This window comes from Camelus ferus, chromosome X, assembly GCF_009834535.1.
Source record: "Camelus ferus isolate YT-003-E chromosome X, BCGSAC_Cfer_1.0, whole genome shotgun sequence".
In the NCBI taxonomy this organism is placed as follows: domain Eukaryota; kingdom Metazoa; phylum Chordata; class Mammalia; order Artiodactyla; family Camelidae; genus Camelus; species Camelus ferus.
In genome coordinates, this window is record NC_045732.1 from 89,954,725 (window position 1) to 89,982,106 (window position 27,382).

Consider the following 27,382-nt stretch of genomic DNA (forward strand, 5'->3'; position numbering starts at 1 on the left):
CTTCTCATTCCACTTCCCAGACTAATTCTAACATGGATATGCTTACATGCACCTTACTACAAAAAGTTTCTCCTCACTGAGACGTTATCCTTCAAATGTGACCATTTCAGAGACTATTTCTTAGCAGGTTATGTTATCAAATGCTTTTCAACTGCTGGCCTCCCACTCCCAAACAACCCCCTACCCGACACATAGACATCAAAATCACATACTTACATGTTCTGTAATCAGGGGCATTTCTTGCTGGTACTAAGGTAATTGCCTTAATTTTCTGCTTCCTTCAGTTGATGTAAACATTATCTACCTGCGCATCACCTTTGGAGTAACCTGTGGGATTTTCTCATTTGAAAAGAATGATTTTCATTCTTCCAAGTCCTTTGGGGTCAGGATCTTGAGCTGTGTTCTGCATGATTTTGTTTTGGAACAAGGCAGGTTCGCCTTAACCATTTCTAAAGAGAGAAACCCTCAACAGCATTTTTAAAAATATATGGCATTAAAACAGACACTTAAACAATAAAAAAGTGTTTTATTAGGACATTCAGAGACAAAGCAACTGGTGGTTTGCCTGGGTTTTTCACCTTGTAAAGATTGCTTTGATATTGTGAAGCACAGCCCTGGTAATATGCAAGGTTGAGAATTACCATGTATCAGGGCTAGGTGATGAGCCCAGGTCACCTAAATTATTCCTCCTTAGAACTAACATCAGTCCTGTCAAAATGTGAATGATTTCTTACTTCGGCAGCCATCTGATATTAAACCTTGAGGACCAGATTCAAGTTTGTGTTTCAGGGGACACACATACTTATTTGCCATGTAAAAGAGAATGCATTAGACCATCTTCTGATTGCAGAGAAATGGGCGCATTCTGGGAGAAAATTGACAAAAATCTATAGGAATCTTCGTGCTTGGATATGGAAACAGAGTGATTCTAATAAACAATAAGCATGATTTAATGACACCTAGGTAGTCATAGGATTCCCCAACAAAGAAGAACAAGCAACTGCAGAGCATTTCCCAAACCCCCCTCCTTCTGTCATGGAAACACCAATAAAACTCCTCCACCTCCCACTCTTCAAGTGCCAGATCAGTAAGCATTTAGCCAAGCATGCTGGGAGACACAGCACAACTGAAGGAAAGGAGTATCCGGATGTCTTGAATTTGCTTGCCATTCTGCTCTGTTCTCCTGCCATCTCATTACTAGACGTAGGCATTAGACGTGACAATCAACCACATTTGAACTGAACAGAAGAAATATTAAAGGCATAGGCTTCAGAAGAAATGTCTCAAAGGCAGTCACCTAATCAGACTTCAATTTCAACCACAAATGACACAGAATCATCAAGCTCTCTCGTTCCTAATCATACCACAAATAAAGGAAGGACCGGAGACAACTCTCCAGGAATAGAAGCATTGTGTGCCATCTATATCACTTATGCTGTGATCATTTCAGTGGGCATCCTTGGAAATGCTATTCTCATCAAAGTCTTTTTCAAGACCAAATCCATGCAGACAGTTCCAAATATTTTCATCACCAGCCTGGCTTTTGGAGATCTTTTACTTCTGCTAACATGTGTGCCAGTGGATGCAACACACTACCTTGCAGAAGGGTGGCTGTTCGGAAGAATTGGCTGTAAGGTGCTCTCTTTCATCCGGCTCACTTCTGTTGGTGTATCAGTGTTCACGTTAACAATTCTCAGCGCTGACAGGTGGGTTTCTTTTCTCACTTATATTTGCCAGGATGTGAAATTAGACAAAAAGAAAGGAAAGCTTGTACTTAGCATTAACGGGCTACTGTGCTGCTTTTCTCACACTCTGTAACCTGTATGTAAGATTGGAAAATGGGGGGGTGGGCATTTTAAATAAAAGTTGGTGTAAAAATCCTGTGTTAGCATCGGAGGACAGATTGTAATTGCGTGCTTTAGGGATCATTTATTCTCTTTGAAGTGTAATTGTTTGAAAGAATACTGAACTGTGTCTCCCCCCCCCCCCCCGTTTACTAAGTAAGAGAAATTATTCCAGGTGTAAAAGAAAAACAATCCATGCTTTATACATTAGTGCAGCCTAGTGGTGCAATATTGTCAACATTAAAACATCCGCATAGGTGTGAAATTGACCACATATGCATTACTGTCTACCGGAAGAATGGTAAAAAGATACGTGCATCTAATGTATTTGAAATGCATCAAATTAATTAACGGCAGCAAAACAGGGAGGCTTTCGGCTTCCCGGTAACTCAGCATACCGTCATCACTTAACTGTATTTGTTTTCTCTATAGACATTCAATGACATTCTCGTTTCCAGAGACATACATTAATCCCGGTTGACTTTTAGAGCTCTATGGATGGAGCGTGTGAGAACCGCTGGCAGTCAGGGTGTTCAGGCTCTGTTAGGATATTTTCAGTCTAAGTAGTGTGTTTTTCTGTGTTCCTATTGTAGAATGATAACCGTGAAAGCATGGAAAAAAAAATTGAGGCTGCAAATGTTAAAAGTGATGCTTTAAAAAGCCTGCAAGAAGCCTGTAAATAATCAATGCCTGGCAGTACCAGGAGGAATAGCTTCTTCAGATTCTAGAATCTGAGAGGAGGAAAAGCTTTCTCTGAGTCTTTTATGGGATTTTGCTTTGACCGGTTTTATATTCTCTTTGAGGGCAGATTTGCTTAAAGGCTATAGATTCTGAGGTGGATTTGTCAGAATAAGGAGACATCTTTGCACAGGTACAGGGTTTCCAATTTCACCCTTGCCTTGCCCTGAATCTACCTGCAGATCAGCTTGGGCAAGAAATTAGCACTTATGAACAGGGAAGAAATTAACCCTCTCCTCTTTCCTGCATAAACTTAGGGAATTCTTTTCTCAAAAAATTGATGACTGCTCACTCCCGAAGAAAGGAGAATTAGGTTTAATATGTCACTTATACTAAAAGGAAGTCTTTTAGAACACTTAAGGTAATACACAGGTAATGAATTACTCTCAGTCACACACAAAATCATGCTGGAAAATATTTATTTGCCCTAAATAGAGGATCTAGAAGAAAAATTATTTTAAAAATGCAAATCTGGACAATCTTGTTATAGTGAATAAAGGACGAGGTGATTAGCATCAATAGAGGATACCAGGAGCTATTATGTGTATTTGAAATCATAATCCTTTCCAGTTGGTTAGTGTTGACTTGGTTATATACACATATGGATAGGAGGTAGAACTGGATGACCACTAAGGTCACCTCTAACCCTACGAGTCTGTAATTTTGATATTGATTTCGACCTTCACTATGATTCTGTGTTTCTAGATACAAGGCAGTAGTGAAGCCCCTGGAGCGTCAGCCCTCCAATGCCATCCTGAAGACCTGTGCCAAAGCCGGCTGCATCTGGATCATGTCTATGATAATTGCTCTACCAGAGGCTATATTTTCAAACGTTTATACCTTTCATGATCCCAACAAAAATGTGACAATTGAAGCATGTACCTCTTATCCTGTTTCTGAGAGGCTCCTGCAAGAGATACATTCTCTGCTGTGCTTCTTAGTGTTCTACATTATTCCACTCTCGATTATCTCTGTCTATTATTCCTTGATTGCTAGGACTCTCTACAAAAGTACCTTGAACATACCTACTGAGCAACAAAGCCAAGCCCGCAAGCAGGTATGTATTAATCAGGACTCATACATGAATTTAGAAGTGAAATGCCTGCTTTTGCACCTGTGAGCAATAGAGGCAATAGCACTATGGTATTTTTGTTATGGTCATGGGCTCTGGAGTCTGTCAGACCCAGGATTTAATTCCATACTAGCTGAGCAATCCTGTGCAAGATACTTAACCTCTCTGAGCCTCAATTTCCTCATGTGGAAAACGACGATGAGGACTGGATGAAATATATGAAATGCTTAGCATAGTTCCAGCTGCACTGTAAACATTCAGTAAATGGTAGGACGACTATCATTAGAAAGGGGGCAGCTGAAGTTTAGGATCAGTCAAAATCACCCCCTGGAATAGTGAGGAACATTGCACAAGGTGAGACTCTAAAGTGAAGCACCTTTTGTTTTAGACGGTTACAGCGTGAGAGAAAAACACAGGATGGTAGGACTGGCAAGAAGCCAGAACATTATTCAATGCAAACCACTTGCACACAGATGAGCAAGCTGGGGTCTGGAGGGGCAAAGTGCCAGTGGTGAGAGAATGCAGTGACTCCCAGAAGCTTAAGACCACTGCAAGACCCAGATGTGCTCTCTTCTCGTAAATATGAACAGAATAAAAAGAATATTAGCAAAACATTGTTCCACTTGATTAAAAAAAAACCCAACACGATTTCTATCTTTCTTGGTTGGGAGGAGATAATTCCATTTACCTCTTGACCAGTACATGGAGAATTCAGTGCCTTTTCTGTTATGTTTTAATTTTTATTTTTTATTGAAGTGTAGTCAATTTACAATGTTAGTTTCAGGTGTACAGCAAAGCGACTCAGATATATATATCTGAGTATATATATATATATATACATATATATATGTATTTCAGATTCTTTTCCATTACAGCTCATTACAAAAAAGTGAATATAGTTCCCTGTGCTACACAGTAGGTCCTTCTTGTTCAGTGCCGTTTTTTTTTTTTTTTTTTTGAGCTAGTCCATTCGTTTGGTTCAACAGGGGTGCTCAGGAGGCTAAAATTGCATGTTAATGCCCACATGAAGTTATCTTTGCTCTATCTGTGACCACAGGCAGTATCTTCACTTAATCTGGTTCATTTCTCTTATTAAGAGGTGTAAGTTGGATATTTTCACACATAAAGGATGGCACATTGTTTTTTTTTTTTTCTTTGACTACATACTTAGAATTCTTATACATTAAAAACAATCTTGGGTACCAATTTGGCAACTTTCAGGAACCCCAGAAGACAATTCTAACCTAGTCAGCCTCTGCTGATGCAGTGAAAGCAATTTTGTATAGCATCTATTTCTTAATTAAAATAAATTTTCAATAATTCCACAACACTCCCTGAGAAAATTGGAGACAGCCTAGAGTATCTTAAAACCGGGAATGGGAGTCTGAATTAGAGCTAACGAGACCAAGATCATGGGTTACCATGTCAATTAACTTGCTGTATTCTATAACCACAGGCTGCCTTCCTGGACGTGCCAGCCAGTAATCTCACAGACATGTTCATAGGCACACCAGTGTGTTAACTGTAAATTTCTATGTAAATCTAGAGAATGGCTTTTAAAAATCAATGCCAGCTAAATATTTTTGTTTGTGTTTGTGTTTGTTTGTTTTGTTTGCTTGTTTGTTTTGGGGGGGGTTGTTGTTTTTGCCATTTTTCTTCCCCCTACAGATTGAATCCCGGAGGCGAATTGCCAGAACGGTGTTGGTGCTGGTGGCTCTGTTTGCTCTCTGCTGGTTGCCAAATCACCTCCTGTATCTCTACCGCTCATTCACTTCTCAAACCTACGTGGACCCCTCTGCCATTCATCTTATTGTCACCATTCTCTCTCGGGTTCTGGCTTTCAGCAATTCTTGTGTAAACCCCTTTGCTCTTTACTGGCTGAGCAAAACCTTCCAGCAGCATTTTAAAGCTCAGTTATTCTGTTGCAAGGCAGGGCTGCCTGACCCTCCTGCTGCTGACACCCCTCTTGACAACCTGGCTGTGACGGGAAGGGTCCCGGGTGCCGCGAGCACTCAGGTGTCTGAAATTAGTGTGACCTTGTTCGCTGGGTGTCGTGTGAAGAAGGAAGAGAACAGAGTCTAGCTTTTCAATTAAAAATGGTATTTTTCCTCCCAGCGTGTGTATTCGACTCTGAGCTATGTGTGGGTATATGGTGTTGAGAGTTTTGCTGTTTATGAACTGTGCTGAAATCTGAGGAGGGGAGGATCCTTACAAGTAAAAGACAAACCATGATTTTCTTCGGTGTACAAACATGAATGTTATTGGGCTTTCTAAATAAAATGAAGCCCCACTAGGTATAGAAAGACACATCTGTATACATCAGTGGGTCCTAAGGGAGGTGGAAGAGGAAGGAAGGTGAAATAAACAAGATGACACTTAAAAATCTAATTTGTTTCCATCACATCTATGACGCTTCTAATTTCTCATATACTCCTGTGATTTGCATAAAACTGTGTGTTTATTATGTGGTGTAAATCTAGAGATTATACTTTGCATATGAAAGGGGATCAAAGAGAAGTAGAACACCTCTTTTCTGTTAATCTCTATTCCATTCATTAGAACTAAAGCTGTCCAGTTGCAAAGAAAATGTTTTGGGGTTAGCGAGTATAAAGTACTGAGTAAGGATCTGGGGCAGGGTGCTTGCCTTACTAGGTCAGCGCTTACTGACTTAATATAGTTCTACTTGTAACTACTGCTGATTGATAACTGGGCAAAGTTATCTTTCACAAATATTGGGAAGAACTTGCCTTCTTCACAGGCAGAGTAAGTGGCCACGATGGTGTCATTTGAGGGTTCCAAAGAAGGACCCCTTTCAAAAAATCTGCAGGAGCCTGCCATTGTCTGAAATGCTTCCTTTAAAGAAATGCCTTTCTTTCTGGTGAGCAGTGCCCTCTTTCTAAAAGATGTAGAAGTACCACGTGAAATCCCTAACACCTAGGTGTGCAGTTGTTATCTGATCTTCTTCCTGCTTGACTTCCTTAAGCCCGATGTGTGCCTAAGTCCTGTAAGAGTATGACCTAATTAATTTCTGCCCTTACGAATCAGGTAGAAGGTTCTGATTTTCTATCCTCTGCTCCTACTTGCTAACACTATAAACTTGTTAACAATTGTTCTTGCAAACAACTGTTGTCAATAGACGTGTCAGATTTAGATCTGTGGTTTCAGACAATGTTTTCTTGGGGCAAATTAAAGCATATGTTTGGCACTATTGATAGTTAAATCTGTACTTTCTAAAACTTGATTTGGGGATGTGCTTTTGGTAGCTTTGAGCTCTCTTTAAATGCCTTGTGTAATTGTGAACTTTTGCTTAAAATGTGGCTTGAAAAGGGAATATATATTAACACTAGACTTTACATTTCTGTAAAATTGGTTTACTTAAAGTGGGGGGGTGTTAGTATTGTATTAGTATTGTTTTGATTGGACATTGTAATAAGTGGGGAAAAACAAATAAATATGAAATAAAATTTTAAGTGACTGTGTAACTTTATATTCTAAAAATAATACTTCTGACAGAATATCACTGAGAATCCATTTTTAACTCCAAGTTTATTTTCAAGTCCCAAAGCTCCAAAATATTTTACTATTTTCCTCACTCTGGGTAAAAATTACTTCTTTACTCTGCTAAGCATAACATTTTAGAAATAACTTGATAAAAGGACCAGATTACAAAAACTAAGAGAGCTTAGCAGTTGATAAAACTAGAACTCAAAGAACTTTGATTTTCATTCTCAGTAATCCCTAGGTGACTTAGGGATCGGATATAAAATCATTCCCTAAATGGCTTCATAGGGCATCAGCCTCCCATCCAGAGCTGAGGAATGGGTATTAAAATTCATGGCTCTGCTTTGTTTTATTTTGGGAAGGGGATGGTCTCCTTTTTTAACAGATTATCCACGTGAGAGCTAACCTTACAAACAGGCCCAAATACCCACAATTTCTCCAACACTGCCTATTGCAGTGTCAGAAATGGTACTATGGAATATTTCATTTCTTTGGAAAGGGACCTAAATGGGGAGGGGGTTGGTGAGGGAGTGCTGGGACACATGAAAAACAAATTTCACATACTTCTCAATTTTGCTCAGGGTCTGCCCTGACCCAAGACTTAGAATAATGGAGCATAATAATATAATATGCTACAAAGCAGGAAAACAAAGTCACCAACTGAGGTAAGTCTTTGTCATTGACATTGAAAGTATTACAAAACATTCAACACCGGCATACCTCTGGAAAATAGCAAATTTGGGTTTAAAGAATTTCTGCAGTTATAACCATCCTAAGTCAGGGATCCATCAGTCATTTTTCAAAATAAGTTATTTTTATTTCTACTAAGTCTTGAGATTGCAGGAAGTGGGGACAGGAAAGTTCCCAGAGTGAGCTTGAATGGCCACTGAAAAAAAAAAATCTAGTTTTGTATAGTTCAGTAATTTTCCAAATGGTTCCTAGGCCAGGTAGATGACTTCTCTGGCCAGGCAGTCTCTGCTTTTGTAGGTTAATGTATTTTTATCCACCAAGAAGGCCATGGCCTATTAGGCCAGGAGTACAGCACAGATCACCCTTCACAGAGGTCAAAGAGAGAAGAATGTACTTGATACTCAGGGAGAAGCTGGCTGTCTGGATTCTGTCTTCCTGGGTCCAGCAGACCCTCACACAGCCCATTTACATTCCAGTCCTGGAGTTTCAGGAACTACTCCCTATCTTTATAACAAAGGACACCTCCTCCCCCATTTTTGCTTGTTACCTTGAGTGTTTCTGTGACTTGCAAAAAAGCTTGAAAAGATACAGCTTATTAAGACAGAAATACTTCCAGATTACCTCAGTTACTAGGAATTTAATTCTAGGAATCAACAAGAAAATAAGAACAGGAACCAGGCCTCAGAAAGACAGCATTGTTTTAAAAAAGCAAACAACTGTCAGGTCCAAGGCCAAATAGGATGCCACTGCAGGTACAAGCATGCTTAGCTCCCAATTCCACTACTCCACTATTACGGTGACTCCATGACCCCGCCGCACTGCCTGGGCTTCTCCTCTCACCCCTGGAGGACTTCACCACAGAAGGCCTCTGTTCTGCTTCCTACCTTCCCTACGTGGGCCTCCCGGCTCCTGTGCTGCTCTGACCATGTCCCTGTCTGTTCCACACTCATCCCTCTTTCTGGGAGAGGCTTATTGGTTCAGTGAGTCAAATTCAGTCCAGAATGCGAAGCTACACTGCCAGGTCACCTCACAGGCCTCTGGGTAGCCTTTGGCTGAGTCACGTGGGACCTAAGTATAAGGAAAGTTTTTGGCCACCTGCTCAGAGGAGCCTGTGGATACAGCAGGCGCTCAGTATCACGTGCAGCTGCGTAGCATATTATCACCTATGCTTTGAACTCACTCAGGAATGAAATGGGAGCCCAATAACACACTGCTGAAAACAGCTGTATACTATTTTTAGATCCAGGAAGAACTACTTAGCAATGCTTAACTGACCCTAATAAAATTCTTGTTATCTATATTATAAAAACGCACTCAAGTTCTAAATGTATGCATGTTTTTCCTAACAGACAGACCAAAAAACGGCGGTAGTCGGGCAGTAAAAGTGGTGTGTGTACCGAATGTTAAAAGTTTCAGGTTTGGAGCTTGAGCACGTCCGCATTACAGAGAACAAGGGGCAGGCAACTGCTGCCCTTCCTTCCCAGAGTCATCTCCAGCCTGAGGAAGGTATCGGAGAGACAAAGGAGGGAGCACAGGCTTGGGAAAGAAGGTTGGTCCTTCCACCCATCATTCGTTCATTCATTCATTCACTCACCACATACGCACTAACACCAGACCCCGTATTAGGAGCTCAGGTTACCAAGATGAACTAGAGCCATCGCCGCTCCCAGGGACTTGTAACGAAACCAGAAAAAGACTCGTTTCCCACGCGGAGGAGGGACCTCGGGGCGGAGGAGGTGCGCCTTCCTCTCTCCGCAGGCCCGTCCCGCCCGCCCCGTCCACTCCCCCAAGATGGCGGCCGCCTCGGTGCCCGGCCCGGCGCCGGCCGAGTGGGAACCTTCCCGCGCCTGCGGGCGCCCGGGCCCGGCGGGGACGCCGCGGAGCCCAGCGTCCCCGAGGTGCCGCGCGCTCCTCGCCCCGCGCCCGGGCGGCCCGGGCGGGCATCACCGCGCGGCAGCAAGGCGGCCCCCGGAGCCCCGCCCCCGGGGCCCCACGCCGCCGGCTCGCGTCGGCGCCTGTTGACGCCACTGGGGGCGGGTCGGCGCGACCCGCGACGTCGCGACGCGCCGACAATGGCGGCTGCGTCAGCCTGAGCGGGCCTCCGTTTTCAAGTGATTTCCTGACGTTCCCGCCGGAGCCGTAGTCGCCGCAGACCCGGTCGGTGGCGTGGGCCGCGGCGGCGCGCGTGCGCGCTCTCGCCGCGCCCTGGATCGAGCATCCGCGGCGAGGCCCGGCGGGGCGAGCCAGGTGGGCGGCGGCGCACGCGCGTGCGCGCAGCAGCAGGGAGGGCGGGAGGAGCGGGGAGCGGCGCGGCCGGCGAGCGGCCCCGACTTCCCGGGGGCTGCTGGGGCGCCGCGGGGAGGCGGGCCGGGGGGCGGCGGGGCGCGGGCTGAGCGTGGCCGACCTCCTTTTCTCTGTTCCCCTCCAGAGTCAGATCGGCCTGTTCGCTCGCCCGGACCCTGTCCCTGGGCTAAGTCGGCAAGATGAGCGGCAACAACTTGGATGCGAACGACGAGTTTGATGAGCAGTTGCGAATGCAAGAATTGTACGGAGACACCAAGGACGGCGACACCCAGAAAGATCCCGGCGGAGAAACTGATTCTTTCGGGCAGCAGTCGGCTGACACCCCGTACGAGTGGGACCTGGACAAGAAGGCTTGGTTCCCCAAGGTAAGAGTCGTACGGGCGGCACTGCAGAGCGGGCCCGCCTGGCCAGCCTCGCGGGGCGCTTTCATGTTTTCTTTGCTGAGGTCCTGGGTTAGAGCCCCTCTGGATAGTGACGCTTCTTTTTGTTGTCTCTGTGGCAGAACCGACGTGTAAAGGAACGTAAAACTTTAGGGGTATGTCTTAAATGTAATTTAATTCTTAAGTCTTTTCTATGCCTTATTAATTATATCTGTGAAGGTCATAGTTGGTTATTGCATTGGTGACTGCTTTTTATTACAAAGAGGAAAAACACCGAGAGCAAATTTAGTAGCTGTTGATCTCAGGTAGCCAACCTCACTTATCCCAGGAATTCAGATGTTTTATGTGCAAAACGCAACTTCTTGATTTGAAAAAAAGTCGCTGTTGCTAAATCTTTACTTACTGAACTTTGTATTTCTTTTTACCTTCCTATTAAATTTTGTTCCTAGACATGTAGGTTTGAACCATATCACCACAAGAATACAAGTAGAGGTGCACTGAATATTGGATGAAAAAGATCTGTGCATATTTGCTTAGAGTACTTCGTAATTGTTGAGTATTTTATTTCAGCTTGGAAGTAAAAAGACTAATGTTAAACTTAGTTCTGTAAACTTTTTGGTAAAAGTACCCTGTTAATCAAAGTCTTCTATGGGTGGAAAAAAGGATACTAATCGCAGGCTAATCAACTTGCAAGCCAGGAATACAAACCATGTCTCTTGTGTAATTTGAGTGTTATTTTAAAAAATTACTTATTTTAACTTTCTTCTTTCCCGTTTCGTATTTGTGTGTATGTTCCAATCACTCCGAATTGTTGAACTTACTACTTCTCTTCAGTACTGGTAGTGCCAGGTGGAGTGCAGGCTTGGTTTCTTCAGCCTTCTGAGCGCTTTGACAGTGATCTGATAATGGATTAATTTGTGACTCTATCTTTTTATGTTGTGGAAGCCCGTACCTCTTCAAACTTTGAGTTTTAAATTTTCCTCATTCCCGTGTTTACCTGACATTGATTGGTATGAAGATATAACTACATTTCTTTCATTGTGCAATTGTGCTTTTTTTCCCTAAGAGCCAGGAGGATAGATGTGGGTTGGATTTGTTCTGACATTAAATGATAATGTGATTTAATCAGCGATGGAGTTAAAATAAGCATTTAATTTTACAGTTGTTAGTAGCCCCATTCTTTATACACCAAATTAGAGTTCCACCCTGTGTATTCTGCTTACAGATATTAAATATTTAGCCTACATATACTCTTGCTCATCTATATAGTAAAAGAAAATTTGATTCTGTTAGATTATTAGTTGACTATTGGTTTTTATTCTGTTTCATGGTTATCTAGTACTTCCTTGTTAAATTTACTTGTAGCTTTAGTTAAGTAGACTGCAGATACAGTAACTTATAAATGAAACAACTAGAAAAGGTGCCAACATCACTCAAAATGCCTTTAACAGTATCTCAGACTTTTGTGTTGATAATCCAAGTACCCGTGTCTTAATTTTTTGTCATTTTATGCGCAGTTTCCTGCATAAGGTGACCGTTCTTTCGTTTACACTTTAATTACTATTATCCACAGAAACACTTGTATGTTAGGTTGTATAACTGAATATGCTGTTATTTAACACAGTGTAAACTTTTTACGGGAGGAAATCATTTTTGAATTTCTGTATGTGTGTGTACTAAATTTCTTGTTTAGATCACTGAAGATTTCATTGCTACATATCAGGCCAATTACGGCTTTTCTAACGATGGTGCATCTAGCTCTACTGCAAGTGTCCAAGATGTCAGTGCTAGGACTGCGGAGGAACCTCCACAAAGAAAAACCCCCGAACCCAGTGATCCCAAAAAGAGGGGAGAAAAGAGAAAGGCTGAATCAGGCAAGTGGATTCAGCTTGGAAAACATGAGTGTAAAAATTGAAAATGTGTGTGTGTGTATAGTTACTTTTTGGAGAATTTTAAAATAGATTTGACAGAATCATAAGCTGGGTTTTTGAAATTATTATTATTATTTGGGTTCATATGTTGGCTCTCGCCCTGACCTGTGGGTATCGGGTGGGCTGTTTCAATTCAATGCTCAGTTTCTTCCTTCGCATAATAGAGCTACTATTAATAGATAATCTAAAGTTCTTTTTGTAGGTTTTTTCTTTTTTACTTTTTGAGTTTAATTAAATTGAACTCAAGTTAATTTTGCTTCAGCTTGGCCGGGTCTAACACAGTAGATTGGAGTCAGAAGCCACTTATGCCAAGGCCTAAAGTCAGTGCAAAGATGAGGGTTTTTAGGGTAGTATCAGATTCATAAAGAACCAAGATAAACTACCCATCTTTTTTCAGATAGGGCCCTGAAATGAATTATCTGTCCAAAGATCCAAATACTTTGAAAGCTGCACAGCGATTGGAGTTAGTTTATCTTGTTTTGAGGTTAAGAAAAAGTTTCCGGATGTTTTGAGAAACTGCCACATTGTCAGGATTTCCTAAGGGGACTCTTACCTTTTCTTGCATGTGTTTTATTATTTTATTTTGATTTTTAGGGTGGTTTCATGTTGAAGAAGATAGAAATACAAATGTTTATGTGTCTGGTATGTATACCTTTTTAACCAAATTTAGAGTAGAAAATATTTGATACTGAGATTTTTCACAAAGTGATTTTTAGTTTTCAGTTTCTCTAAATTCTATTTTTTGTCATTGTGCCATTATTTGTTCAGCCATTTACATGAATGAAGAATATGTTTTTTACAAAACTAGGAAAACTTAAGTGTGTGTAACTGCATGCCATCATTTCTGTCTGCTTTAGGTAACTCATAGCAGTTTGCCCCTTCAGATTCATTGATACAAGGCCTAAGCAAAGCATGATTTTAATGTATATTTGAATACATTAAAACATGAAATTTCTTCAGGTCTATAAATGTGAGATTTTTACATACTTTTAGAAAATCAAAATTGCACTCATCTAAGTTACAGAATTCTAATTGGTTGAATTCTTAAGTAGCCCTCACCATTATTGTAGATGTGTTTATAACTTTTTGAAATTTTTCTTAATGTCACAGGTTTGCCTCCAGACATTACAGTGGATGAATTTATACAGCTCATGTCCAAGTTTGGCATTATAATGAGAGATCCTCAAACAGAAGAATTTAAGGTCAAACTTTACAAAGATAATCAAGGAAATCTTAAAGGAGATGGGCTTTGCTGTTATTTGAAGGTCAGTTATGTGGTCAAATAAGTTTCTCCTATCTCCATTTTTAACTCAGGAACCAGGGCTATAATTTTGTATAGGTGGTAACCGGGAGTGAGAGCTATTCAAAGCAGGATGTGAAGAAAACGGAAATTTCAGATCGTACCTGTGTGTATCACATTCACTTGCTCTTCTAAGAAAATATGTTATGAGGTCAAGGTGTTTTGTAAGTCTTAGGTCCAAAGTGCTTCTTTTGTCTTAAAAGAATCCTTGCCGCAAAGATCTCTTTAGGAGTATATGCATATAGTCAGTGCAAAACACGTTTTAAAAATCCACAAAGAAGAGAAAGCCGGTAACATTTTATTTGCCTATTGGAATGATTTAGACCAGGGTTTGGCAAACTCAGCCCACTGGCTGCCTTTATGAATAAAGTTTTATTGTAACACGGCCACATTCATTCATTTACGCATTTGTCTATACCTCCTTTCATGTTTTAACAGCAGAGTTGAGTGGTTGCAACACAGACCACGTGGCCGACACAGCCTAAAATGTTTATTCACTGGCCCTTTACAAAAGAAGTTTTCTGACCTCTGAATTAGACCATAAAGGAGGTGATAGCTTATGCTTACTGCTTTGAAATATATTTTGAATAGGAGAGAAGAGAGAGTAGTGTTAACAGAAATTTGCAGAACTTTATGTGTTCATGGTACCATAAATTACATGGGGAATAAATTGCATGGGGAAAGTTCATTGTCAAAGGCAGCCATCCTTTTTGGAACACTTGTCTCCTTAGGAGCATGTGTTATGCATTATTGCAGGGTACAAGAGAAATGGACCTAATGATGGCATGTACATGTGTCATGGACCCTGAAAATAATTACAAAGTTAAGTCAAAGTGATAAAACAACAGTACCAGCATCGTGAGTGTGTTGCGAGCATACAACACTTCAGTGAAATCAGAAGAGAGTAGGACTAAGCTGGCAGCTTTGAGGGAGAGAGGTTTTTGACCTGTTCTTGAACACGATGGGGTCATACATAAGTATGCCCATTATAGGAAGGTATTTATGTAATTTTCAAATGCAGGGAGATTGAGAGTTTTATAAGTTCTTCAAGGATTACTAACAATCTGTGAACAGATTCTTGGGGGATTTGATTGGATTTTAAAATTTTTAAAGAAGAAAATGGGGTTTTGACAAACTTGATATGTAAAATTTATGACCCATAAAAATGCAAGATTGGCAACCCAGTAAATGGAGTTCCAGAAGAATATAGTTAATTGGTCCAGGATCCATATTTGATTGCATGGCTGAGTTCAGTTCTTTTGAGTTCTCCTCAGATTTTCAGATCTTTGAATCTGTAGAGCTGACAGTTGTCCCCTCTGTTCAGGACCCAGAATCTGCAAAAATGTTTAGTGTTCAAGCTGTCAGATAATCATCTTCTTCTCAGTATATCACAGACCTACATTTTAATTGGTGAACAAAAAAATTAAAGACTAGCTATGCTATTCCCAGTTCCTTGAGTCATCTAGTTTTTTAAGTAGGAATCTTAGAATTTTAAAACTGGAATGCACCTTAAAAATCATGCAAGTCCATTTGCCTCACTGTATAGATGAGAACTTAGAGACCCCAAGAAGAAAACTACTATTCCAATGATGGTATAACTTTGAACACCTACTGTATGCCAGTCACTACCCTTTATGTGTCTTATTTAATTTTGTCAAGAACTCTGCAAAGATGACATTTCCATTCCCATTTTACAGATTAAGAAATTGGGGCTCAATGATCTTGAATAACTTGCCTAAGTTCACGTAACTGGTTGCGGACAGCTGTGTCTTAAATGCAGGTCTCCTGATACGCATTCTAGAGTTCTTTATCCTAGTGTAGGTGGTTATATTTAAATCTTTATTTTCTGTATAGTCATCATTCATCTAAAGAACTTACGAGTTTTAATTTGGTGTGTAACTTACTGACTGACTGTATCTTGTTTTCCCTTTATAAAGAGGGAATCTGTGGATCTCGCATTAAAACTTTTGGATGAAGATGAAATTAGAGGCTACAAATTACATGTAGAGGTGGCCAAGTTTCAACTGAAGGGGGAATATGACGCCTCGAAAAAGAAGAAGAAGTGCAAAGACTACAAGAAAAAGCTGTCTATGCAACAAAAGTGTGTGTTGTTTTCTTTTTGAAAGATTTCACGTAAAAATCCTAGAGTATATTTTTGGTAATAACCACCTAGTTTTGTTCCAAATATGCGTACAAAATATTTTTAAATGATTTCGTTAGATGGTCAGAAACCTTCAGTAACCTGTATAATAGGCAATAGTCTGTATAATTTGGCAATGGCAATGTTTTCATTTTCTGGGATGTTTATTTTTAATATAATGGGGGCTTAAATGAAATAAGAAAGCCATCTCTATGGAAAATGTTGAGCATGAGACTAAGTAAGATGGTTTAGGTTTATATACCAGAGCTGTTAGTTCATTCTTGATGTGGATTTGAATAAGCTACACCAGGAACTAAATTTTTTCCTACAGGTTTGTTAGTAGGAGTTAGAAATGAGAAACAACAGGTTTTATCACTTTATCATGTACTTGTGGTTGTGTATAGTATATACATGATATCACCATGTTTCTGTTAATCCATTTACTTAATATATTTTTTGGAATATGTTGCTTTTAAGGAAGTAGCCAAAGTGATAAGTACCTTTATCAGAGAGAATTCTAATAGCACTCCTAACAGTATGCTTGAACTAACGATAAAATGATCATGAAAGCATTTAGTTGTGATGCCTATAGTTTTTAGAAAAACAGTTAAAATAGATACCTGAAAATTTTATAAACGAAATCAGTAAAATTTAAGATTGTGACAGAGTGAGTAGTTTTACAAATTTCGATGCAGTTTGTTTTTTATAATCATAAAACACCCAAAAACCAGTACAATTTGAACATTTTCTTGGCCTCAAAGTATATTTTCCTAGATAGTCATAGGTACTAAATAATTAGCAATTTTTCTGGAGTCTCATTGGAATGTTTGTAACCAGATAGCAGTTCTGAAAAAATATATATTCTGGGGATTTCAGATCCATCTTTCACCTACACACTATTTTTATTTCAGAGAGTTCTAATGGAACTGTGACTAAAATACACATTATTGTTCCGGAATCAGATTCTCAAAAAATACTCAATAAGGGGCATGGGGGTCTAGCTCAGTGGTAGAGTGTGTGCTTAGCATGCATGAGGCCCTGAGTTCAATCCCCAGCACCTCCACTAAACAATAAATAAATAAATCTAATTACCTCCCCCCAACAGCAAATAAATAAATAAAAAAGACAAAATTTTTAAAAATACTCGATAAAGGATCGTATTAACAGCTCATTTTTCTCTCTCTCCAACAAGTCGGAAACAAAATTCACAGCTTCTTATTCCTGCTTTGTGACATTAGGCAGTTGGATTGGAGACCTGAGAGGAGAGCTGGCCCGTCCCGAATGCGCCACGAGCGAGTTGTCATCATCAAAAATATGTTTCATCCTATGGATTTTGAGGTAGGAGGCAGTGTTCTTACTGAGAGAAGGATGGATATGCTGTCTTTCAAGAGAGCCCAAAGCTTGCCTCACCCCATCTTCCTCGTGTCACATCCTGCACGTTCATGTCGTTGTCAGGGTAGGAAAATGGAGCCAAGAATCAATCGAAAGTTTCAGGTTTTCCCGTGTTTAGCCCAGTGTTCTTTTAATTGTCTCCTAGGGAAGCCTGTTTAATACCCATACTCTGTACCCAAATGGCAGCTACTTGGTATGGGAAGTGATTAAAAATATAATCTTTATTTTTTTAAACATTTTTTTATTGAGTTATAGTCAGTTTACAATGTTGTGTCAATTTTTCAGTTATACATGAACATACATATATTCATTGTCACATTCTTTTTTGCTGTGAGCTACCACAAGATCTTGTATATATTTCCCTGTGCTATATAGTATCATCTTGTTTATCTATTCTACATATGCCTGTGAGTATCTACAAATTATGAACTCCCAGTCTGTCCCTTCCCACCCCCCTCCCCCTTGGCAACCACAAGTTTGTATTCTATGTCTATGAGTCTGTTTCTGTTTTCTATTTATGTTCTTTTTTTTTTAAAGATTCTTTAAAAGATTTATGGGAGTTGCTTACAGATTTTGAGTGCGGTGCAACAGTACAAGCTGATTTTGGTGAGGAGGACCAAATTCACACTTGGAAATGAAAGCTTCACTTCAGTAACTAAAAGTTTGATCCTGAAAAATTCTTAGGTTAATCAAGTACAGCCCCTGACATTTAGGTGGTGGAGGTGGTTTTTCAGGACCTAATTTTTACAAAACTCTTTAGTGGCTATCAAGAGGACTTTATAATACTTGGCGTCCATGTAAGATTCCAGGAACAGCAAGTAAAAAAGTGTATAAAGGAGGAAGAGCTACTAGAGAGGTTTAAGGAATATTAATTGCCCTCCGGGTACCTTGTGTTGCGTCCTGCTTCTTGTCCTCATCTTCGTGTTTTGGCGTAGACGGATGGGCTCGTTCATGGAAGAACAACTCTTTATTCTCTACCTGGGTTCTGAAATTAATGAGAACAAGTTACGCATAAGAAAAAAACATTCATAATGAAAAATTTAGCCCACTCTTGTTCCTTTTGTGCATGTAAACAGTCAGAATGGCAATATCATTTTAGCCCTGTAGAGAGAGCCCCAAAATGGTCTGTCGAGCTCCATCCCTGCAAATAGTGATGTGATAAGGTTTACCAGACACCTTTGGAGTCTGTATCTTGAGATCATTGGGAAGATACAATGGTCTGTTTATAATGTTTGATGTCTGTTCTGACTAGAATCCTGAAGAATCTTGAAATAGAATAGAGCTGCTGTATTTAGGCTTACGGCGTTAATGAAGTATGTTTAAAAAACACACATGTACAGATGCACACTAGCTACTTTTTGAAATGCTGTCCCTGCCGGCTGGGGCTGTGAAAGGCATGCATAGATGGATCATGGTATCTAGTCTAGTAGGTACAGCTCCAGAATTTCCTACAATTTATCCACAGTTTATTTCCCTGGTAAAGAATTAGGTTTTTTTTTTTTAATTAATTGACCCATTAATTTCTGTCACTTGAGGTCCTTCATTCATAGCATTCCATACTCCTAACACTTGAATGTGAATATAAATGCAAACTTAATTCAAAGTATCTGGGACCTCTGCAATTTGAAGTCTATTGTGTAATAATTTTTTACATGTTTCTGCCTCCTACCTTGCTCATTGAGATACATAATTTAAGTCTAATTATCACCCTGGGCAGACTTAAGTTTTCCTAGCTTAACAAATACTCTTTCCTGCAAAAAGCCACATTTATTCTTCCTTGACTCCTACAAATTCCTTCCAGTGGATATTTGCAAGGATAGATTTTCACACTTGTAAATTCTTAACTTTTTTTTTTTTTTAGAAAAACCCTTACTGGTTGAATATAAACTTTAGAGTTATAGAGCCTTTATATTACCCAGTTTTATGTTATTGATAGCATTTATTATTATCTGCTGTGACATTCCCAGGGCTTAGAATTGTACTTGGCACACATGGCACACAGTGGGCCCTCAATATATATTAATAGGCCCTCAACATTCTCATTAATATGAAGAAAAAGTGAAAAAATGATTGAATGAAACCCTTTTTACTCACAAGGCAGAGTCTTTTCATTCACTCAGGGAATAAAACATTTTCTCTTAACGTCTTTGCAAATGAAGGAACGTTTTCAGATGGTTATGGCACAAAGGCTGGGAGGGCAGTGATGGGCCTCAGAGTTCACAGGCAGAGAAGCCCTTGGCGCTGTCCTTGTTTGCCCATCTGCCTGGTCTCGTGTGGTCTGACCAGCTTGAGGGGAACCTGTCAGCCACCTTGGCTTTTTGTTAGCGTTTCTGTGGGTCTGGACCTGAGAAGTGTATCAGTATAGACCTGTCTACACAGTATAGACAGTCTACCAGTAGTAGACTGTCCAGTGTGCTAGACTTTAGCCACATGTGGTTATTTAAATTAATTAAAATGAAATAAAATAAAAATTCAGTTCCTCAGTTGTACTAGCCACATGTGGCTACTAGCTGCTATGCTGGATAATGGAGTTGTTCATTTCTGTCCCCACAGGAGGTTCTATTGGACAACACTGGTATTACATATATATTATATTATATAATTTTTGTTAGAGGTGTTCAACTGGAAAACTGCTTTCATTAGACTTTTTGGGGGAGTGTTTGATTTGACTTAAGATTCCATATGAATCTAAAGAGCAGACATCAACAAAAACAATTGTCAGGTCACCAAGGGTGTCAGAAATCAGATTTCAGGGCGTGGAATACAGGCATACCTTGTTTTACTGCACTTTGCAGACACTGCATTTTTTTTTTCTAACGAATTGAAGGTTTGTGGCAACCCTGCATGGAGCAAGTCTGTTGGTGCCATTTTTCCAACAGCATTTGCTCACTTCGTTTCTGTGTGTCGTATTTTGGTCATTCTCTCAGTTCAAACTTTTTCATTATTATTCTATGTGTTCTGGTGATCTGTGATCAGTGATCTTTGATGTTAGTACTATGACTTACTAAAGGCTCAGATGATGGTTAGTATTTTTTAGCAATAAAGTATTTTTTAATTAAGACATGTACATTGTTTTTTAGACATAATGCTAGTGCACACTTAGTAGACTACAGTATAGTATAAATATAACTTTTATATGCACTTGAAACCCCCCAAAAATTGTGAGACGTGCTTTATTGTGGTATTTCCTTTATTGCCCTGCAGTTAAAAAGAACCTGCAGTATCTCCAAAGTATGCCTGTATATTTTCATCTCAAACAGTTCACCAATGTTAGAATCAAAATTCCTAAAAATACTCTTTGGTATTAGGGTGAATGAAGACTGATACTTTAAATGTAACTTTAGGGGGTATTCAGTATTTAATTCAAAGCCTTACTTAAAAATTCATGCCTGGAAAATTTGAACCCTAAGAGATGAAGAACCAAAACTCGGATGCAAAGGGAGCTTTCTCGTTGTGTATACCAGCGCTGTCCAGTAGGAGTATCATGTGAGCCACAGGTGTAATTTAAATTTTTCTAGTAGTAACAATACAAATACAACATGAAACTGGGGAAATTAATTTTAATCATGATTTTTATTTAACCCAGTATATCTGAAATATTATAATTTCAATATTAGTATAAAAATGTTAAAAAGCTATGCTACATTTTTTTTTTCCTTTTGGTACTAAATTTTCAAAATCTGGTATTCATTTCACACCTGCAGCACACCTCAGTGTGGAGTAGCCGCATTTCAAGTGCTTGGCAGCCACTTGTGGTTCGTATCCACTCTCTTGGATGGTGTAGGTTTAGCTTGGAAAGGAATGAGGAATATGGCTTATTCCTAGGAAAGGAAAACACCACCCTGGAAAAAAATTGACTGCGGAATGTTTCAGCGTATCAGTCTGAGTTCAGTCTAAGGCTGTTGCTTGCAAAGTGTTGTTCTTAAAAAAATTTTCATGCTTTAGGTTAAAAATATTTCTAAGAGGAGGGGATTATTATCTTTAAACCTCATGATACTATATAGCAGTGAAGATATATTAGTTTTTCAAGCTGGTAAAAATGAAAACAGGGGTCTGGGAAGACTCCGCTGAAATTTGACACCCTGGTAGGAAGGGTACATAGATTTTGATAAAGAAGGTAGTGCTCCCCGCCCCCTATGATGGAATCATGCTTAAATTTTTCAAATATTTTGAAACAATTTTTGTTTTTAATATAATCCTGATTTCTCTTGGTAAACAAAATGGAGGTATTAGGAACAGTTTATCAGACTCTGAAAAAGCTTTTATTGACTGTTCATCGTGTGTAAAAGACTGTGCTGTATCCTGTGAGGTATTCAAAATTCAGTCAAACAAGATTCCTCCCTGCGCAAAGCACACCATCTGATAGGAGTTAACCACACACACATCCCTAAAGCCGTCGCGTGACTTTGCCAGATGACTTTTGTGCTCCATTCCCCATTCCTCTCAGGTCTGAGAATTCTCTATAAAACAAATTGGCATATTCTCCAAAGTTAGATTTTATAAGTGGGAGAAATCCAGCGTCCTGCCACTATAGCTGTAGAAGCCTCAGGTTTATATGATTTTATATTTGTGACTTTAAATGTGATTTCAGTAACTGCCTGCCAGTTGATTATTTTTGCTTTTTGTTAGAACTTTAGAAAGGATAAGCCACTTGTCATTTTTTGCTGTTCCTCTTTAGTTGGCAAGGAAAATAAAAACCTATGAGATAGATGAATTGAAATGTTTCCTAAAAAGTGTAAAAAGTATAAGTCTGCTTCAGCAGAAATTCATAGATCGAATATCCTTGTTTATATTTGTATGTAGTTGAAATTCAAGTTGATAATGTGACTTTTTATGAGCCTTTTTCATGCACTGGGACTTGGAGAAAGGTTTGTTAGTTCCCACAGGGAACCTTAAATCCTTTTGTTGCTGGGGCGGGGGTGGGTGGGGGAGAGCCCACCGGAACTCGAGACCACGAGAAGCAGCAGTGCTTGAGTATTGTTCATAGACTCATAGTTGCGAGAAGGCAGTAGCTAAGAACGTGTTTTACTGTGTGCTTAACAACAGCTTATTTGTGTGGTCCTGTTGCAGTGTGGTAGGAGACAAAATGAACAGGAACCCTTATAAGGGGGGTTACCCTGAGAATTAAAGTCGAGTCTTGGAAGCACAAAGAATAACCTTAGAACACTTAGTCAATGAAAGGGATATATCTCTCCCCATTGCAACATTTCTGTAAATAGGAATCTATACAAAACACAAAGCAAAGGTTTCTTATCGAGACAGTCATGGTGATGCCCGTGCAGAACATAGGAATCAGCGATCTCTGAGTTAATACTGTCACAGGACTTCTCTTGTCCCTACAGCTGCTGTTACTTGGGATTTCCACTGCCATTTGCCTTCCCTCTCTTTTGCCCCAGCACACTCCTCCTCCCGCCTACGGCACTTGTCCATCCCCCTGTCCTACAGCAGGGCAGACCCGTGGTGGTGGCAGCAGCCATGGTAGTCTAACTCCATTTGATTTTGATTTTTTTCATTTTGCAGACTGCAGACAAACATAACTAACCTTAAGCAAAACCTTTTCTTATCTGTTGGTTTGTCAAAGAAATTTGATTCTCAGGATTTGGACTTAAAGAAGGGGGCAAACCCGTAATAATCATGTGTGTGTTTGCAGGATGATCCACTGGTGCTGAATGAGATCAGAGAAGACCTTCGAGTAGAGTGTTCAAAGTTTGGACAAATTAGGAAGCTCCTTCTCTTTGATGTAAGTTTATGACTTAGACAATGTTTCCTAAAGCAATTTGCTTCCATTTTAGTAAGTTATTGCCAGATGTCAGTATGCCCCCAGATTTCGGGTTAATGTTTTTATATAGTAGGCCTGCTATCTAGTGGTAGTTATCTGTTAGCAGTATTAGATAGGATATTTAGATGAACATGGATTACAGGTCAAGGTTTTGATAGACTTGGTGTGCCTTGGTTATTTTCTTTTATCATCACTCTGGAGTATATGATCAGGTGAAAGAAAGCACAGAAAACATATATGAGACCTTACAGTTCCGTATTTGCCCACGTTTCCCCCTCTTTGTGAGTTACTTCTCCCTCCATATTTGGAGAAGAACAATCAAGAAAAATATTCTCCCGCATGTTCCCCTCCTCACCTTCTGCTTACATCCAAAACTGACACACAATAATTGAGTCACCATTTATTGATCATAGACTACAATCAACACTTTACCTGTTATCCCATTTAATCCTCATAATCCTTGGACATTGGAAGGTGCTGTTTGACCCATTTTCTTTATTTACCCATTTTACAGATGGGGAAGTTTAGAGATTGAGCGCCTTGCCCAAGGTCATTCAGCTAGTCAGTGGCAGAGCCAGACTTCAGTCCCAGGGCTCTTCAGCTTCAGAGTCCACATTTGTAGCAACCATACAGTTTTGCTTCTCATTAGACAGTGTTATCGGCAAAAACATTTCAAAGTATATCATGCTTGGTTTTTGCTAGACAAGGTTCAGCTAAAGAAGCAGCTAGGTGTGTGTCACTGGCTGGCGTAAAAGGGAAGAAAGACTTCATACGTAAAGTCTTTAGCTCAAATGATCAGGAAGAACACTACTTACCTACTTCGTCAAATGTATATGTTTTATCCTAAACCTTCTCATTCATCTTTTCTTTATCTTTCTAGAGACACCCTGATGGTGTGGCATCTGTGTCCTTTAGGGATCCGGAGGAAGCTGATTATTGTATTCAAACCCTCGATGGAAGGTGGTTTGGTGGCCGTCAAATCACTGCCGAAGCCTGGGATGGGACTACAGATTATCAGGTGAGTTCTGCAGCTGTCAAGGGTGCATGAATTGTTCCATTACCGAGAAACACTGATCTAGCAGGTTTTCACGTAAGTGTTGGGTTCCGTTTAATCTGTTTACTGTAAACCAGTACTTCTTTTAAGTACTACATTACATTCAGAGCACAGAAAGAGAAGTGTTTCATTCTTTCGGTTTATAGCCCTGAAATCTTGAAGTTTGCTCAGAATAAGCAATAAGAACACGTTAAACCAAAGCGTTTCTCTTCTTTCCTGCGTCGTAAAATACAGGCAGTTCAAAGATTAACTTTTTAATTGATGAGGCTTTCCTGCAGTACTGTGGTGTTGGGCATTTATTTAAATGATCCTAAGGTCAGCTCTAGTAAATCAGGATGGAAAGTTTTGAAAACTGAAGATAGAGAATTGCTTCAATTTCCTAAAAGAGATGCCTTAGAAAATCAGAGTACTTTTGATGTTACAAATGCTCAGAGCCACTGTTACTCTTTTTGCCCAAAACATATTGTAATGGCAGTTTTCTTATGCACACAGGTGGAGGAGACCACGAGAGAAAGGGAGGAAAGGCTGAGAGGATGGGAGGCTTTCCTCAATGCTCCCGAGGCCAACAGAGGCCTTCAGCGTTCAAATTCCGTCTGCGCTCCAGAAAAGGCAGGACCTTCTAGAGTCAGGCATTTTTCAGAGCACCCTGGCACATCATCTAAAACGAATGTTCAAGAAGGCGCAACCGAAATGGCATTTGAAGAACCTATAGATGAAAAGAAATTTGAAAAAACGGAAGATGGGGGAGAATTTGAAGAAGCTGCTTCTGAAAAAGATGCAAAAGAAAGTGGCCCTGAAAAAGAGGCTGAAGAAGGCTGCCCCCAAAAAGAATCTGAAGAGAGCTGCCTCGCAAGAGAGTCTGAGGAAGGCTGTCTCAAAAGAGAGCATGAAGAAGACACCCCTGAGCAAGAGTCTGGAGAAGGCAGCCCCGAGGAAGGGTGCGAAGGGGATAGTCCTGAAAAGGAGTCAAAGGAAAATGGCCCTGAAAGAGAGGCCAGAAAGAAGAGACTCAAAACGGATCGTGAGGAGAATGGCCTGGAAGAAGAAGGCCCCAGCAAGGGGTCTGATGGGGAGGCCAGCCCCCAAAAGGCAGCCGAAGACGACGACTCAGAACAGGAGTCTGAAGACCACTCGGAAAAGCAGTTTGAAGATGGCTCTGAAAAAGAGTTAGAAGAAAACGGCCTGGAGAAGGGCTGTGCCGAGGAGGGCTCTGACAAGGAGTCTAATGAAAACGTTCTTGAAAAAGAGTCAGAAGAAAATGACTCTGAAAAATCAGAATTCGAAGATGACAGCTCGGGAAAAGTGTTTGATGAAGAAGGCTCTGAGAAAGAGTTTGACGGCGAGTCAGATGAGAAGGAAGAAGAGGAAGAGGCATATGAGAAAGTATTTGATGATGAGTCGGAGGAAAAAGAGGACGAAGAAGATGCAGATGAGAAGGGGCTCGAAGATGCTGATGAAAAGGATGAAGAAGATGATGCAGATGAAAAGGTGTTTGAAGATTCCGACGGAAAAGAGGACGAGGAAGAAGTAAATGTGAAGGAAGATGAAGACATAGATGAAAAGGTGTTCGAAGATGAAGATTCCAACGAGAAGTTGTTTGACGAAGAAGATTCCAGTGACAAATTATTTGAGGATTCTGATGAGAGAGGGACCACGGGTGGTTTAGGGAAAGTTAAGGAAGAAGGGCCCCCGTCCACAGGCAGCAGCTTTGTCCTCAGTAGTGATGATGATGATGACGATATTTAATCCCTTAAACTTGCTTTGTTAGGGAGATTCCTCCATCTACATTTTGCCTCTGCTGCAGGGTAATTACTAGTAGTGTTACATGAACGTGTGCGGTGCATAGTGATAGGATGCCATCAGATTAATGCAGTGAATTTTTTCATTGTTACTGTACTTAATGATTTTAAGTGTATGTTCATTGGCTGTTCAGTTAAAACTTCATAGCGTAATACAAGCAAACTGGATACTTGTCCTTTGTCAGATTTATTAAATGCATGCAGAATAATATTTTTTAAAGTATTCTAATTGAAGTTTGTGATATTCAAAAATAAAAAATAAGTTGTTAATATGCAGAAGCTGAATTTTGGACTTGAGTTAAATTGCATTTTTAAATTCTTGCTATTGCTCTATTCATACTAAAGTTTGATTTTTCCAGGGACTTGAAAAATCCGTTAGGAGTCTCCTTGCTTCCAGCTTTTGTTACCACAGATGTCCCCATTTCCCTCTCTAACCAGAACATGCTACTAAAACTTAGAAAGCAAAGAATACTTTGGAGTTTTCCCTGCCCAGTCCTTGCCAGTTACTTTTCTCTTTTCTACCCTATTCCCACAAAAATTGGCTCTTAAATGTGCACAAGTGAACTTCCCGAGGTCCACAGCTTCCATTAAGGAAAATCTAGAGGAAGTCAGAATTCTACTGTGTACTGTTTGGGCTCCTCTGACGTTGATTACAGTTACAGGATTTTTCCCCAGGAAAGTGTGTGCACACACTACACAACCTTTTGTGTCTGCAGTTTGGGGGAGGTTCGTGGATTCCCTGGAGTTTAAGAACTTTTGTCACTCATATTTTAGGTTTTTTTGTTTTTGATTTTGTTCTAGGATCATGGTACCTAGTACTATGCTAAGTTGTGTAGTCCTGATAAGAATTTGGATCTTTCTTGATTGCGCTTTCCAAATTAAGTATTGATGACTTGACTTCTGATGTAGCATTAAGAAGTTCTTCTCATAAATTTAGAAGAATTAAAATAAACTGCATTGGTGCTTTTTCATTATACCGTCTGTCAGTGTAATCATTACCCTCTTTAGACAGAAAAGAGTTCTTGCACTTGAAGCCAGCTAAGAATTTTTTAGTTGATGTCTGGGATCTATGAAAAACCTTCAGGATTTTCACCAAGGAGAAATCTGTAAATGAGGTGAAGAAAGTTAAATATAGAAAAATTGCAAACCAAAATAGTGTTTGTTCCCTTTAAGGGTAAGCCAGAAGCATTTAAACACTATATTTATTGTGTGTGTGTGTTTGTGTGTGTTTTTAACAATTTATTGTAATTCGTTGGAGAATTGGTTTTCTAAAACGAAAGGAAAAGGATGCTTTATATTCCACTCACGATGATTGGAACAGATAACTACAACATAAATTAACTCTAAGACTGTTGTTAGAAGGAGGCTGTTTTCCTTCTAACTTCTTTTCCCCTGCTCATTAATTTGGTTGATACCAAATACTCATGCTCCTTTCGTATAAACACCCTGGAAACAAAA

General features: G+C 39.9%; 2 protein-coding genes across 2 annotated transcripts; both read left to right on the top strand.

The window, feature by feature from the left end:
- Positions 1-1,125: 1,125 nt before the first annotated feature.
- On the top strand, positions 1,126-5,921 carry BRS3 (bombesin receptor subtype 3). Its single transcript, XM_006195468.2, has 3 exons — positions 1,126-1,706; positions 3,288-3,639; positions 5,323-5,921. Exons 1-3 carry the CDS (start codon positions 1,279-1,281, stop codon positions 5,734-5,736), a joined length of 1,194 nt encoding a protein of 397 aa, XP_006195530.1. The 5' UTR covers positions 1,126-1,278; the 3' UTR covers positions 5,737-5,921.
- A 3,972-nt stretch (positions 5,922-9,893) lies between these two features.
- HTATSF1 (HIV-1 Tat specific factor 1) lies at positions 9,894-26,898 on the top strand. The gene is made up of 10 exons (XM_032474492.1): positions 9,894-10,092; positions 10,274-10,514; positions 12,223-12,403; positions 13,055-13,102; positions 13,571-13,725; positions 15,698-15,861; positions 17,139-17,238; positions 22,943-23,032; positions 23,952-24,089; positions 24,618-26,898. The coding sequence occupies exons 2-10, from the start codon at positions 10,329-10,331 to the stop codon at positions 25,869-25,871; spliced, it is 2,316 nt and encodes a 771-aa protein (XP_032330383.1). The 5' UTR covers positions 9,894-10,092; positions 10,274-10,328; the 3' UTR covers positions 25,872-26,898.
- The last annotated feature ends 484 nt before the right edge of the window (positions 26,899-27,382 follow it).

Coding starts and splice junctions, on each gene's coding strand:
- HTATSF1 (XM_032474492.1), top strand. CDS start 10,329: ATGAGCGGCAACAACTTGGATGCGAACGACGAGTTTGATGAGCAGTTG. Junction 13,726..15,697: donor GGCTTTGCTGTTATTTGAAG/GTCAGTTATGTG, acceptor CCCTTTATAAAG/AGGGAATCTGTGGATCTCGC. Junction 23,033..23,951: donor GGAAGCTCCTTCTCTTTGAT/GTAAGTTTATGA, acceptor TTATCTTTCTAG/AGACACCCTGATGGTGTGGC.
- BRS3 (XM_006195468.2), top strand. CDS start 1,279: ATGTCTCAAAGGCAGTCACCTAATCAGACTTCAATTTCAACCACAAAT. Junction 1,707..3,287: donor ACAATTCTCAGCGCTGACAG/GTGGGTTTCTTT, acceptor CTGTGTTTCTAG/ATACAAGGCAGTAGTGAAGC. Junction 3,640..5,322: donor AAAGCCAAGCCCGCAAGCAG/GTATGTATTAAT, acceptor TTCCCCCTACAG/ATTGAATCCCGGAGGCGAAT.